Below are 12,961 nucleotides of genomic sequence, written 5' to 3' on the forward strand. Positions count from 1 at the left end.
ATTATCTGTGGTGGAGAGTCATTGAACTCTGCTGTGTCTGAAACGTTTTGAATTGTAGATACACTGTCGTAGCTTTTAACGTATGCATAATAAATTTATTCTTTTACAACTTTATATAGTAAAATGATGTGTTTTGTCAGATTTAAAATTACATAACTTTGTCATTTTCAGTGGATCGGTCTGTATGAAGAGCTTAATGTTTACCTTGATGGCCTCTATGACCTGTCCTCATTGTACCTTATTGGGAAGGGGTATTTGAGCTCGTTTGGACTGATGCCAGATTTGATTTGTTTTTTCGCATCTGTGCAATTTGTTAGTTTCGTTTAGAATCTATTTAATTTATTTATGTTGAGCGCATTCACTTTGAGGTATTTCGGTCTTAGAAGTTCACCGGACACCAGCGGTATTTTGGTAATTAATTGTATTATGGAAAAATATCTATACAGGCCTGTTATTACCATATCCACTTTATTATAAAGGCTAGCCTGGATTTTTTGGTCTTCAAATGCACTGTTGCAAAATACTGAAAGGAAGAACAACCCTTTTTGCTTGTTTTGTTTTAAATTGGTAATGCGCATTAGTGTCAGAAAACCAGTATTTGTTGGTGTGACGTTGCATTGCTCTGAATATAAACTTTTTTTATTTTGTATTCTCGACGTAGCTCTTCTGTGTGACTTGATAGCCTGTTGACATTTACAGCGAGTACTAAAGATTATACAACTTTGAGACAAGGCACTTAATTCGTAGACAGTATACCGCGTAAGTCCGGTAAAGTCTGCTTGTAGTCGAAGTCAGAAAAACAGTCTGCAAGATAAGCCCAGTAGTGATTAAAAACCGCGTCTCAGTAAATTTTTTTTGTTTGTTTGTTTGTTAATAGTAGAAAGATGCATATACATACAAAGATTTGAAAGAACTAAAACGAGATTGACTCAGTTTAGACATGCACTTTTATCACCTCAAGGGATTCCACTGACGAGTCAAAGAACTTACTTGAAGTTTACTGACGGTCACGTCTGAAGTTTCCAAGAAAGACTGTAACTGCAGATCTCAGAATGATTCACGAAAAACTAAATAAACGACGGTGACTTTTAAATTTTAGGAGTTGATTAACGAATTGAATGAAAGGGCAATCCAAATTACCACCACACGCAGACTACGTGCGTATGAGAGAGAGAGAGAGAGAGAGAGAGAGAGAGAGAGAGAGAGAGAGAGAGAGAGAGTAATGATATTCCCATATCGTTGTCATACAGGTTTTCCAGATGCATTGTAGGTGAAGCAGTTGGCCTGGTAATGTTTTTTTTGATGTTTGAGAAGGGGTATCGCATTTTAACCCTCGAACCTGTTTTTTCTTCGTGATCATCTCATATGCGACGTTCTCTCTTGCGCATCCTGTGTAAATTTTGCGTAATGCGCATTATTGCTGCGCAGTTGCAGCGTGTTTACCGATTGCTATTGCTCCTTGTATTGCCAAGGTTGTGGGGTGGTCTTATTCATCACACGTTTTGTCGTCGTAAGTATTTCTGTCGTAATAGTGGGATATCGAAGGATTATGTTACCCAGATGTATTTCATCGCGCTAGTAGCAATCGAGAAATTTAGCTGTACGCATCCTAAGGGTTCTGTTCACACGCAAACACATATATATGTTATATATTATATATTTATTATATACTGTATATATATGTATATATTATATATGTTTATAATAATAATAATAATAATAATAATAATAATAATAATAATAAAAATAAAAAAACGAAGGGTAAGACATCATCTAATTTTGAATGCTTATTGTGCTGCAGTCATCATCTTAAAAACAACGTCTCCAACATCACTTTGTTCATTTTCAAGTCCCACAAAGATATGAAGGGACAAAATATGAATGACATATATCTATCTATCTATCTATCTATATATATATATATATATATATATATATATATATATATATATATATATATATATATATATATATATACATACATATATATATATATATATATATATATATATATATATATATATATATATATATATATATATATATATTCAGGAATGCATTGCTCTCCCCTGTTTACTTTCCTGGCGTCCAATATTATTTTTGGCTGTGACCCATCATTTCTGACACTATTTGTCACTCACATGTATGCACCTAGCACTTTGTTTTGTCAAGGTCTAACTTTGTTTCAAGGTCTACTAAGTACACCGTATATAGAATCTAGCTAATAGACACCTAGTAGTCATATCCTAATAAACCGGAAACGGCTGAACGGAAGTAGAAGGTAAATGATTTTTTATTTCATTATTTTCAAAACGTAGGCATTGGAGTAGAGAGATGAAACGGATAGCATAACTGCGCGTTTTCTGTACTCTGCTGTCTGTAAACATGTGCACGTATATTTTTATTTTTATTATTATATAAGTTTTGATCCCACATCTAATGCGTTATATGATGTGAGGTGGGTTAGACCTTGGGTTAACACTCAGTGCGTTGTACGCTAACACTAGCAGTCATTTTTTTGCGTATTTGTTTTTTACAGTAAAAATCAAGTTACGAAACGACGGAATGTCCGTTTATTATTCATGATAGTTAGACAATAGGTGTTTAGAGTCCAATTTTACTTTGAGAGATCTGGGTTTTTTGTAAGTTTATTTTACCACTCAGCTTGCATTTGCTAACGGTATTGCTTCATTCACTTTCCAGTTGCAGATGGTTTTGGTCTTGTCTCAACCCGTATGGTGAGTTTCCGATGGTATCACTGCCTTAGCTTTTTATGATGGAACGTATGAGTTCGTGTTGTTTTTATCGCATTATGACCTTTTGATTATGATATTATTATAATTGTATTATCTTTTGGTGATGGCAGTGGTGAGATGATTGTGGTGTCTACAGTCTTAATAAATTTGAAGATGTTTGATTTGTTTAATTTTTTGCGGCGATATCTGTGAAGGTGATGGCCTTCTTATGTGTGTGTATATATATACATTATAGAGAGAGAGAGAGAGAGAGAGAGAGAGAGAGAGAGAGAGAGAGAGAGAGAGAGAGAGAGCCAATATATATATATATATATATATATATATATATATATATATATATATATATATATATATATATATATATATATATATATATATATATATGAGATCCCACGAATGTGACTGCCAAGAATTTCTACATCTCCAGGAAACTCGAATGTCACAGCATCAAGGCCGAGAGAAGTGACGAACACGCCAGCTGTTTATCGGCCTCTCCCCCAAACCTTTTCTAAATCTGTCCCATCTCCCCCCCCCCCCCCACCCTGCTACATCGATAGCATCCGTGATGTCATTTGACTGGTCAGAGCCAGAGCAAGGCCTTGTTTCGCCTTTAGATAATGTTTAGAGCAGGAGAGACTTCTTTCACCCTTGAGTGTCCGAGGGGAGGTCGAAATCCGGAAGTGAATCTTGCGTGGGAAGCGGTTAAGGGACGCTTATTCATAGAGAAGTAGGGAACATTTTCTTTTTTTGACGTATGATTTCCTGACTTGCCGAAAACCTTGATGAATGGGCGGACGGTATTGTTTTGATCATGTAAATGGAAATGTCGTACAATTTAGATACTTAACCTAATTCCCATTTTGTGAACTGGGCCTACTTATGAATTTTTTTAGGTCAGGATCTTGATAGCCAAAACATTTCGCTGTAACGATTTATCCTTTTGAAAGTGAAATGGTGTCATTGATAAGGTTATCAACCATGTTACAAGAAAAAATGCTCCACCCGATTACCCAAAAACAGAAATTCATCAGCAGTAAGTAACGGAGTCGTTACGAGTGTTTCGTGACCTTGAAGGGGGATGCATTGTGCGTCGCAACACAGTTCTTCACCTGCTATTTGATCTGCATCCAATTTTAGTCGGCGTCTTCACGCCCATCCTTTCTTCTCCTCTCGTCCATGTATTCGAGCTTCCTTTCGTAACCTCCTCCTGCTGGTGCTTCAATGACGCGGCCTTCGGCAGTTTAATAATAGACGCAAAGGTCCGTCTCTGCTTGCAGTCGAGTTTAGTGAGGGTTTGGGGGGAAGTGTTTAGCTTTAACTACTTTTTTTTCTTTGGTTCTTGTTAATGAGGTTTAAGATGGGATATTTCCCCTGTGGTCTCGCTTTGTGGTGCGGTAATAGAAATCTTATTCGCCTCGTTTGTATATATATTAATGCGGAGTTCGGGCCATTGAGAAATCGTATATTTCTGTCCTGTGTTTGGTATTCTCATACACTGTTTTAAATATGCGTCATTGTAATTGTCGTCATGGAGATATCAGTAAGTTAAGTATTGTAAGCTTTTATATATATATATATATATATATATATATATATATAGATATATATATATATATATTATATATATATATATAATATATTATATATGTATATATTTATATATATATAATATTTGTTTGAGAGAGAGAGAGAGAGAGAGAGAGAGAGAGAGAGAGAGAGAGAGAGAGAGAGAGAGAGAGCTTTGCTAAAGTGGAAGTAAGTGTGTTCGTGCCGATAGCATCATGTTCGCTCCTTCAGCGGACTGAGTAGGACAGAACAACAGTTATCAAAGACTTGTCGTACTAATCGCGTCCAAGCAAGCAAGATCGATGCATGTCGATTTTTCTCCCCGCTCGTCCTTTTGGTGAAGGGGCGGTGCTCGCTGGGTACCTGCACTTGCATCATCCAGTTAACCTTTATCGTGTAAGAACCCACAAGCACGTGGACGCAAACGTGTTTTTTCTCAGTATTGTGATCAGGTGCACTTGATACCTGCCGAAAGGACGCAGTCCTCGAACTGCCGTCGATAGGATACGACAACGTGTATGTGAAGTTCGTGTTTTCTCTCTCTGTGGAATCTGTGACAACTGACAAATCAGGATTAATAAGACAGAGAAAACCCTCCGAGTTCGATTCACTCTCTCAGGTATGTTGGCATAACGTGGGAGTCTGGGTTACGTGGTTGAGGTAACATGCTGCGAGTACGTTTGTTGTTGGGTACGTTCTCAAGTTCGTTTACCTTTTGTGTACATCAAAACAAGTGTGAATCGCACGTTGAGGCTATTTTAGTCCCGCCCATCTAGGTTTGGGTTCGCTCTGAGAGAGTTTTCAATGCATAACTTTCATTTTCTTTTTGGTTGTCATCGCTTGAAAGTTAGATGCCCATGGTTGTGGAAGGAAGACTACAAATTTCTTCTTAGGGCGAGATTGGATTCTTGGTGGTATATGTGACCGCAGTAGACTCTGGCCGTTCTATGGTTTAACGTTTTGTCTTTTGTTTGTTTTTCGGTGTAGAATAATTGTCATTGTTTCAAAGGTTAATGCGTGATTGTTAATTTTTCACGTGTTGAATGTCACAGCGAAATGTATGCGCGGTCATATTTCATGACGACTTCTTCACTGAATTGTTCATAAATTGTCCAAGGTTACCGAGATATATCTGTTGTCAAGAGTGAGGTCACTGTTAGCATACAGTAATAGAGATTTTCAGTTTCTGTCCACCATCTCAAGGTGCATTGTTTTTTTTTTACCCAATTAAAAAAAAAAACTATTCCAAGCGAGTTTGGGGTCTACAAAAGTACTGCAGTTTCAGAAGGTTAATGCGAGACTAAGAGACACCTAGCAGGGCAGAGCATTATTAGTAAGAAGTAAAACTAGTCCTCTTTTATATTTTGCATGTTAATGCATATTACCTAATTAACATTGTTTTTTTCTTTTCAGTATTGCAACGGGGGCGACTTAGCGGATTACCTACATGGTGAGTATTTCTACTTTTTCTTACTTTAAAGATTAGTTTTTCATTTGAAAGATTTGTAAATGAAATTACTTTTACTGAAATGTCATGATTAAACGAAGGCTCGCCGACCTTCCTTAAAACTCTTGTTCGAATGAAATTAGTTTTGTGTAAAATTAAAATGCACTAGTTCGTGGATGTTCTTGAAATCTATTCGTAGATATTGGTTGCTTCGGCGCGGTAGGAAAAAAATGTCGTGTCTTTTGTCTTCTGAATTGTTTAGGAATATTGATATTAATACGGAATGTAATAATGTAAATTATTTCAGTTTTCTGTCGGATGCCTTTAAGGGCATTATCATGCTTTATAACCATATGCACGTTAAAAGAAAAAGAAGAAGTAGTTATAACCTGTTCAAAGTTCTGCTTGTGTTAATTTCGTTATAGCTTTGAATAGTTATTATTTAGTAGTTTCATGTCTATATGAACCCCATACGCAGAGAACTTCCACTTCAGCTGCTTCATTTATTCACAATTAAGGGGGCAAAAGCAGTGCGGCGAACCCCCTTCACATATTAAGCCACTCACCTCTATTTTTCACGTGCTCTAGTGCTCACTGTATATTAAAGGCTTTTCTTTCCCATACCTCTTTCATTCCATCTCTCTAGTGGTTTCTTGGTCTTTCTCTTCTCTCTCCAAGCACTCGTGTCATTATACACATATATAACCAGCTTGTCGGCTTATGATCTTTCTTCTACATATCTCACCATTTCATAACCCTTTCAGTTCTTCTATAACGTTACGTAAACTTTGCAAACAGTCTTTCATAACAGCCTCAAGAGTGTTCATTTATTGGTATTCAACTAGCACTTCACTTCCACAGAACGGAGTACATTTGTACATTGGCATTCATAGACAAGTCTATTCCAACTTTGTTGATGCACCCTGCTACCTTCCTTGCTTACTTATATTTAGAGCAAGCTTTGTTTATCCTACCATTATCTTATATATTTGCTTTTAATACCTAGATACAGTTTAGCTTCTTCCATTCTTCTTCCATCTACGTTAACAATACCTCTCCATCCTACTTTCTTTTGGCCCTCATAATTTTATTCTTGTTCATGTTTATTTAAGCTTTCACTTTGCAACACTTTCACAAGTTTCTAGTGTTTCTTTGCCTCTTTCTCGGCGAGTCCCATATCACCTACAAACAACTACACTCCATTCACGGTGCATTGTTTTTATACTGCCAATTTACATCTACATCTAATGCCCTTCCTCTGACTTTACACATTGCTACACCAATATAGATATTAGACAGCCATGAAGAAAACAACCCAATGTTTTCAATGGAATTTTACCTTACAAACCTTGGTCAGCAACACAGTCACTTATCAGTGTTGCACTGCAACATCTTGTCTGTAATCTCATCAGCGCCTGGTGTCTCTTCGTTACTGTCCTCCTTACTTCCTCGACAGTCACCTCCACAAGCATTCTCTCACTGACAATCAACCCTCCCTCCCCACACACTCACGCGTCATTCATGTATACAATCTTCTCTTCTGTCATATAAGTGCAGTTCAGATAATAGTCTTGATTTCTGTCCCTACATATTTCATTTTTTGCATCTCCCATCTTTAGTTACTTATTCGTAGTCCGATCTCGAAAGACATGATAATGCCAAGTGGTATGACCTGTTTACCTTATCTTGTGACCTTGGATTTTGGGGGAGGGGAGGGGAATAGTTTTCTCCTTGCTTGATTGTTTTTTTTTTTTTTTTTTTTTTTTTTTTCTCAAAAGCTTCTGGCATCGCTTGAGGGCCAGGCCTTCATTGCTCTCAAGTCTGGTGTTTTTATTATACTAAAATATCACCTTAGATTTTTTTTTTACATATATTAAGACGACTATGTGATGATTACTCAAGTTCCGAACATTTTCTGTAATAAAAAAATCCAGGGTGTCGGGTTGCTAGTTTCAAAATTTTTATAAAGAAAAAAATCAGGGCGTCGGCTTAATGCGATCTCTTAAAATCCAGGTATTCTGCCGTGTGTTTTTTCTCAGATTTTGCGTCTTTTTTTTTTATATTTGCATGCCGTAGCCTGAAGGTCACGCTACATGCAGGCGCCAAATCTCTCCCACGTGCAGCAAAAAAGTATTTGTATTCTGTACTTTTACGAGGTTGTGTATACGTTTCATTCTGCGCCGCTGTATGCCATCAAGAAAACTCCAAAGAAAAATGTTCATGTTTTTTTTAGGCTTGCGCGGACCAAAAACCACCGTACTTTTATGGTAGCGATCGTGATATGAATCGCAAATGTCACCCGAATCCTGAGCTAGAAGTTTTTAAAAGATTCCCTCAAAACTTTTACAGTAAAATTTACATTGCGTTCGGTCTTTGAATCATGGCGGTATGGTGTTGCATGTTAAAATCTGGTCACCTTATTATCCTACGTTGTGAAGGTCTGTTAGTTAATGTATTGGTTACATGTACTTTGTTAAAATCGGTCCCCCCCTCCCTCCCTATTTTTCGGTGTATATTGTAAAATTTTACATATGAAAAGAAACTTGAGTTTGGTAAAGGTATGTGCTGTACCGATAATCTATAAATAGCTGTTGCCCTTGTATACTTTTAGATAAATTAGACTATTATTATGATTACTGCTATTGCTGCCTTTGAATAGAGTTTAAAAGGCATTGTTGGATGAATTTCTTTCTTTAGTAATGAATTGATTGCAATATTTTTTTTTTTCGTTTCAGCTAAGGGCACCCTGAGCGAAGACACCATCAGGTTTTTCTTACGACAGCTAGGTAAGTTGATACGTTATTTGTTATGCTATGTTATGGACGGGATGTGTGTGTATGTGTGTCAGCTTGTATGTATGTAGGTGTGTAGTATAACTTGTTTGTGTGTAGGTGAGGAGAAAGATATTATAATACTACAGTTAATTATCTAAGTTGATGGATCTGTTTATGTTAGAGTGAAAACTGTGACACAATGATGCAGTTTCTGTGTGCGCGCGCGCGCGCGTTTGTAGGACGAATAGGACAGGTGCGCTATGTGTATTTATGAGGTTCTCAAGAATAAATTATTCTCATCAGCTTGACAGAAAAGGTTCGGTTGATGATGAAAAAGCATCAGTCCTTTCCTTAAGTGTTAATTCTTAGGTGTTTATTTTGAGTTCAGTGAATAGTTTCGTGCATCAGAAATTAATGTCAAGTTCAAGGAAAATAGAAGTTTCAATTTTAGCGTATTTTGGGTCATCAGAAGTGCTGATAAAATTTTTCGCTTGATGTTACCGATATTGGGTTGCAGGTCGCCTTATCTCTTAATTAATTTTGATTACTAGTGATAACGCGTCCTTATTTCTCTGTACGATCTGAATTCTTGAATCGATATGTTTAGGGTTCCGTTCTAACACACTGGGTGCCATCTGGTCCTGTAAGCATTTGGCAATTTTTCACCGTTTTAGTCTTCTGTTAAAAAAAAAAATTCTTGAGATGGCTTTGTCTGTCCGTCCGCACTTTTTCTGTCCGCTCTTAGAACTTAAAAACCACTGAGGATGGAGGGCTGCAAATTGGTATGTTGATCATCCACCCTACAGTCATCAACATACCAAATTGCAGCCCTCTAGCCTCAGTAGTTTTTATCTTACGTAAGGTTAAATTTAGCCAAAATCGTGCGTCTGGCAGGTGAGAGTTTCATACAGCATTATACGTTGTACAGAAAACTCGATTGCGCTGAAGAAACTTCGGCGCCTTTTTTTTTTTTTTTTTTTTTATTTTTTTACTTGTTTGTTACTGAAAATGGCTAAGTTCCATTTCGTCCAAACGCATTGTATGAATTCTGGTGCCTTGCGTTGTTAATTTTATTTTCTTGCTTTTTTTTTCTTTTTATATCTGAAATTGTAAGAGTGCCACTTTTTGTCATTGCTTAGTGGCCAGTAAACCTTGAGAATCTCAGCGCCAAGTTGGCTTTCTGTACGAAGGTGTTTGGTGCCTGGTTGGCATTTTGTCTCAAGTGGAATCACGATTAATTATTCGTGATTTGATTTTGGTGAAGGGTGAAAATGCATATACTGAAGCAGTGGTGCACTGCCTTTCTTGTAATTTACTTTAAATCAGTTAAGATAATTTATTTTTACAAGTTTTTTTATAACAAATTATGTTTACATCGGGGATTCTAGCACCATTCATGTAATCCTGTGTTTTGAAAGCAGTTCTGTTGATACCAGAGAGAGAGAGAGAGAGAGAGAGAGAGAGAGCATAATTATCTGTTTGCGTTTCGCATTATGAACCGGGAAAATAGTGTTCATAGTTTCAATGTTGTACTACTGAAAACCTCGGTCATTTGATACCCGAGAACTGCTTGGGAATGATGAAAGGGTCTTTGGCTTGATGCCCAGTGGGACAACTGTGCCAAACGCCCACGGGGCAGCTGCATTTTGTTGTGATGTCCTCTTTGTTGTTGTTTTGTTGAAACGTGGGAAGGCTTGTCTCACGTGGAGTGGACCGAGATTGCAGAAGTTATAGAGAAAGTTCCTGAAGTTGGCCTGGCTTCAGAGAATAACAAAACATCAGTCACTGTCCGATTTCTCCGCGAACTACTGTCTTTTGCCGTAGCCAAATGTGAAATTCTTCGTGTGATTTCCTTGTTTTTCGTATTAATGTCATCTAAGTAACCATTGGTCGCAGAAAAAAAAATGATGTAAGAATCCCATTGTTTTTCCGTGTCCGTGGTTTACCTAATGTAAATGAGGTACACTTTGTTGCGTTACGTGGTATGATGCAAACGAGGAAGCATTATGATCGTGTGAACTCCCATAGTTCTCGGCCGTTATCTAGCTCCCCTTCGACCTTGACCCTTAAAGCAGAGGCCTCATTCCCTAACACCCCCCCCCCTCCTCTCTCTCTCTCTCTCTGGCATTGCGTTCATCATCGTTCTGCCAAGGTTGACGGGTAGAGGTATGAATGTTTATATATTCACATTGTTTTTCATGACGTCAAAGATTGGTTAAACATGCTGCTCTCCGTTCTTGATTTAACAGCGGCACGACTCTCCGCTGTCAGTTCTGAATCATTTTGGAAATGTGACAGTTTGTTGCAAATCCTAGAATATCTTACGACATGCGCACTTGAGCCAAAAACTTTCACCAGGTAGTAAGAGCACTGAGTAGATTGATGACAGCTTCATTACCAGTGATCCTATTGCATGACGTCGCATGAACGTGGTGGAATTGAGACGTATAGGCTATATGTAGTTTCTGACACTTTAGGTGACAAAGATACTCTCAAGGTAGAAGTAAACTTTAATTTTATCTTTGGGTTATTTATCCATGCTATCCGTCAAACTTTACACGTGGAACACATTTATCTTTTTGTATCCCATCCCTTTCCCTTTTGGAAAGTGAATTCTCTAGAATCCTGCTTGTCAGTATTATATTTATATATATATATATATATATATATATATATATATATATATATATATATATATATATATATATATATATATTTCAGTAATTGCACGGATGGCTATATTTACATTCAAACTGTAAACAGAAACAAACTGCTGTATTGAGATAATAACGATCTTGAAAACAAGTAAGATATTCTTAGTGACGTTTGGAAGACATTGTGAAAATTGTGCGCAGACTTGACACAGTATATTTTCGTATGCTAAACCCTCATTCATGATGAATTACCACTTGATTGTTGCAGAATGGGTTCGTGGAGAGAGAGAGAGAGAGAGAGAGAGAGAGAGAGAGAGAGAGAGAGAGAGAGAGAGAGAGAGTGGTTGGTGACCATTGGGTCACCAGTTGGTAATCGGCACTAGAAAGTAACGAATAGATTTTGTTCATTTTTTATAAATATTTTTGGTTCATGTTAATATCATGTTATTGTCAGCGTAGTTTTTTCCTGGAAATCCTTAGCAGTCAACGTAACAGGTCCCTTCATAATACCAAGTGAAAGTGGGAAAATTTAGTTGACGGTTGCCCAGATGTATAAAATTAAAATTCATTATTTTTCTTTTGATCGTTTGTGCTAACCGAATCTTTTTTCACTCTTTTCAGCGGAGTCGATGCGAGCCCTGTATGGGAAGGGCATCGTTCATCGTGATCTCAAACCCCAGAACATCCTTTTGGCTCACGCTGGCAAACCCAATCCAGCGCCCCACCACATTACGCTCAAGATTGGTGAGTACGTCTTTGGTTTTTGGGCCGGTGCTTGGTGTGGCCTTGTGCCTGCTTGTGGAGCAGAGCGTTAAGGTGAAAACAATCGTTACTTTTTGTATTCATTTAGCATATTGGGAGTAAGCATTATTTATTGTAAGCGTTGTATATTCGTGAGAGTCTACCCAGAGAGTTTCTAATGACAGGTATGACCATGTAAAATTTGGTAGTGTAGCTTTACCTGTTTCTGATTGTTGAAGACAGCAGGTAGAAAACAGGGGCAGTGGACATTTGTCTACCAGGGTAGCCAGAAGATTCATTTAACCAAGTGAAGTACTTAAGATCAATAATTTTTCAAAAATAAGTTTATAAATTAGAACTTTTTGATTATAGGACAATGTCAGCTTTCCGTTGACTTGAATAGAAGACAGTATAGGGCCGGCCTATACTAAAACTAATATCTGCTGTTTTAAAAGAATCATCAAAGCAATTATTCGTTCCAAGAATGTTTTATATACTCTGATAGCTATGCTAAAGCTGGTTAGTTTGATTTATCCTGCTTTTGTTTGATTTTAGGTATATTTTCGGTGATATGTAGCGGCAAGATAGAAACATAGAGATTTTCGTTTATACCATGGAGCTGGCTAATGTGTTTGTAAATTTTTTCCCTGGGGGGGGTGGGGAGCGACTCCGAAGTGTACCCTTTTAAGAGAAGTTTTATTTCCTTGCCTTTATTTGTCTTGTTAGTTTTGTATTTTTTTTTTTCATAAAAAAATTTGGTATGTTTTTTTTTTTTTTATTAATTTTGGTCTTTTCTTTCCTAACTCTTCTCTTCTGTTTTTCCAACACCCCCTCTTTGCCTCCTTTTTAATCGATCCTGATTCTTTTTGTCAGACCTCTGTGCTCAGGAGTCTTCAAAACATCTGCTTATATTGGCTCTTAAGATAGGTGCTAATCCTTTCCTTTAACCAAAGAAAAATGCTTGTGGCATATAGAAAGAATGAGGCATACGTATGGAATCTAGGCATTGCAGCTTAAGTCTGT

General features: G+C 37.3%; 1 protein-coding gene across 6 annotated transcripts in view; it reads left to right on the plus strand.

Moving 5' to 3' along the window:
- Atg1 (serine/threonine-protein kinase unc-51-like protein Atg1) overlaps positions 1-12,961 on the plus strand; it is a 325,243-nt gene that overhangs the window by 289,313 nt on the left and 22,969 nt on the right. For 5 of the 6 annotated variants that reach the window (XM_067087764.1, XM_067087763.1, XM_067087765.1 and 2 more), the window contains 3 exons: positions 5,736-5,772; positions 8,505-8,555; positions 11,819-11,941. In XM_067087764.1, coding sequence (XP_066943865.1) covers positions 5,736-5,772; positions 8,505-8,555; positions 11,819-11,941 — 211 coding nt within the window. Of the gene's footprint in view, positions 1-4,599; positions 4,942-5,735; positions 5,773-8,504; positions 8,556-11,818; positions 11,942-12,961 lie in introns of those variants that run through there. The other variant, XM_067087769.1, reaches the window with a different exon arrangement.

Source organism: Macrobrachium rosenbergii, chromosome 44, assembly GCF_040412425.1.
Source record: "Macrobrachium rosenbergii isolate ZJJX-2024 chromosome 44, ASM4041242v1, whole genome shotgun sequence".
Lineage (NCBI taxonomy): Eukaryota > Metazoa > Arthropoda > Malacostraca > Decapoda > Palaemonidae > Macrobrachium > Macrobrachium rosenbergii.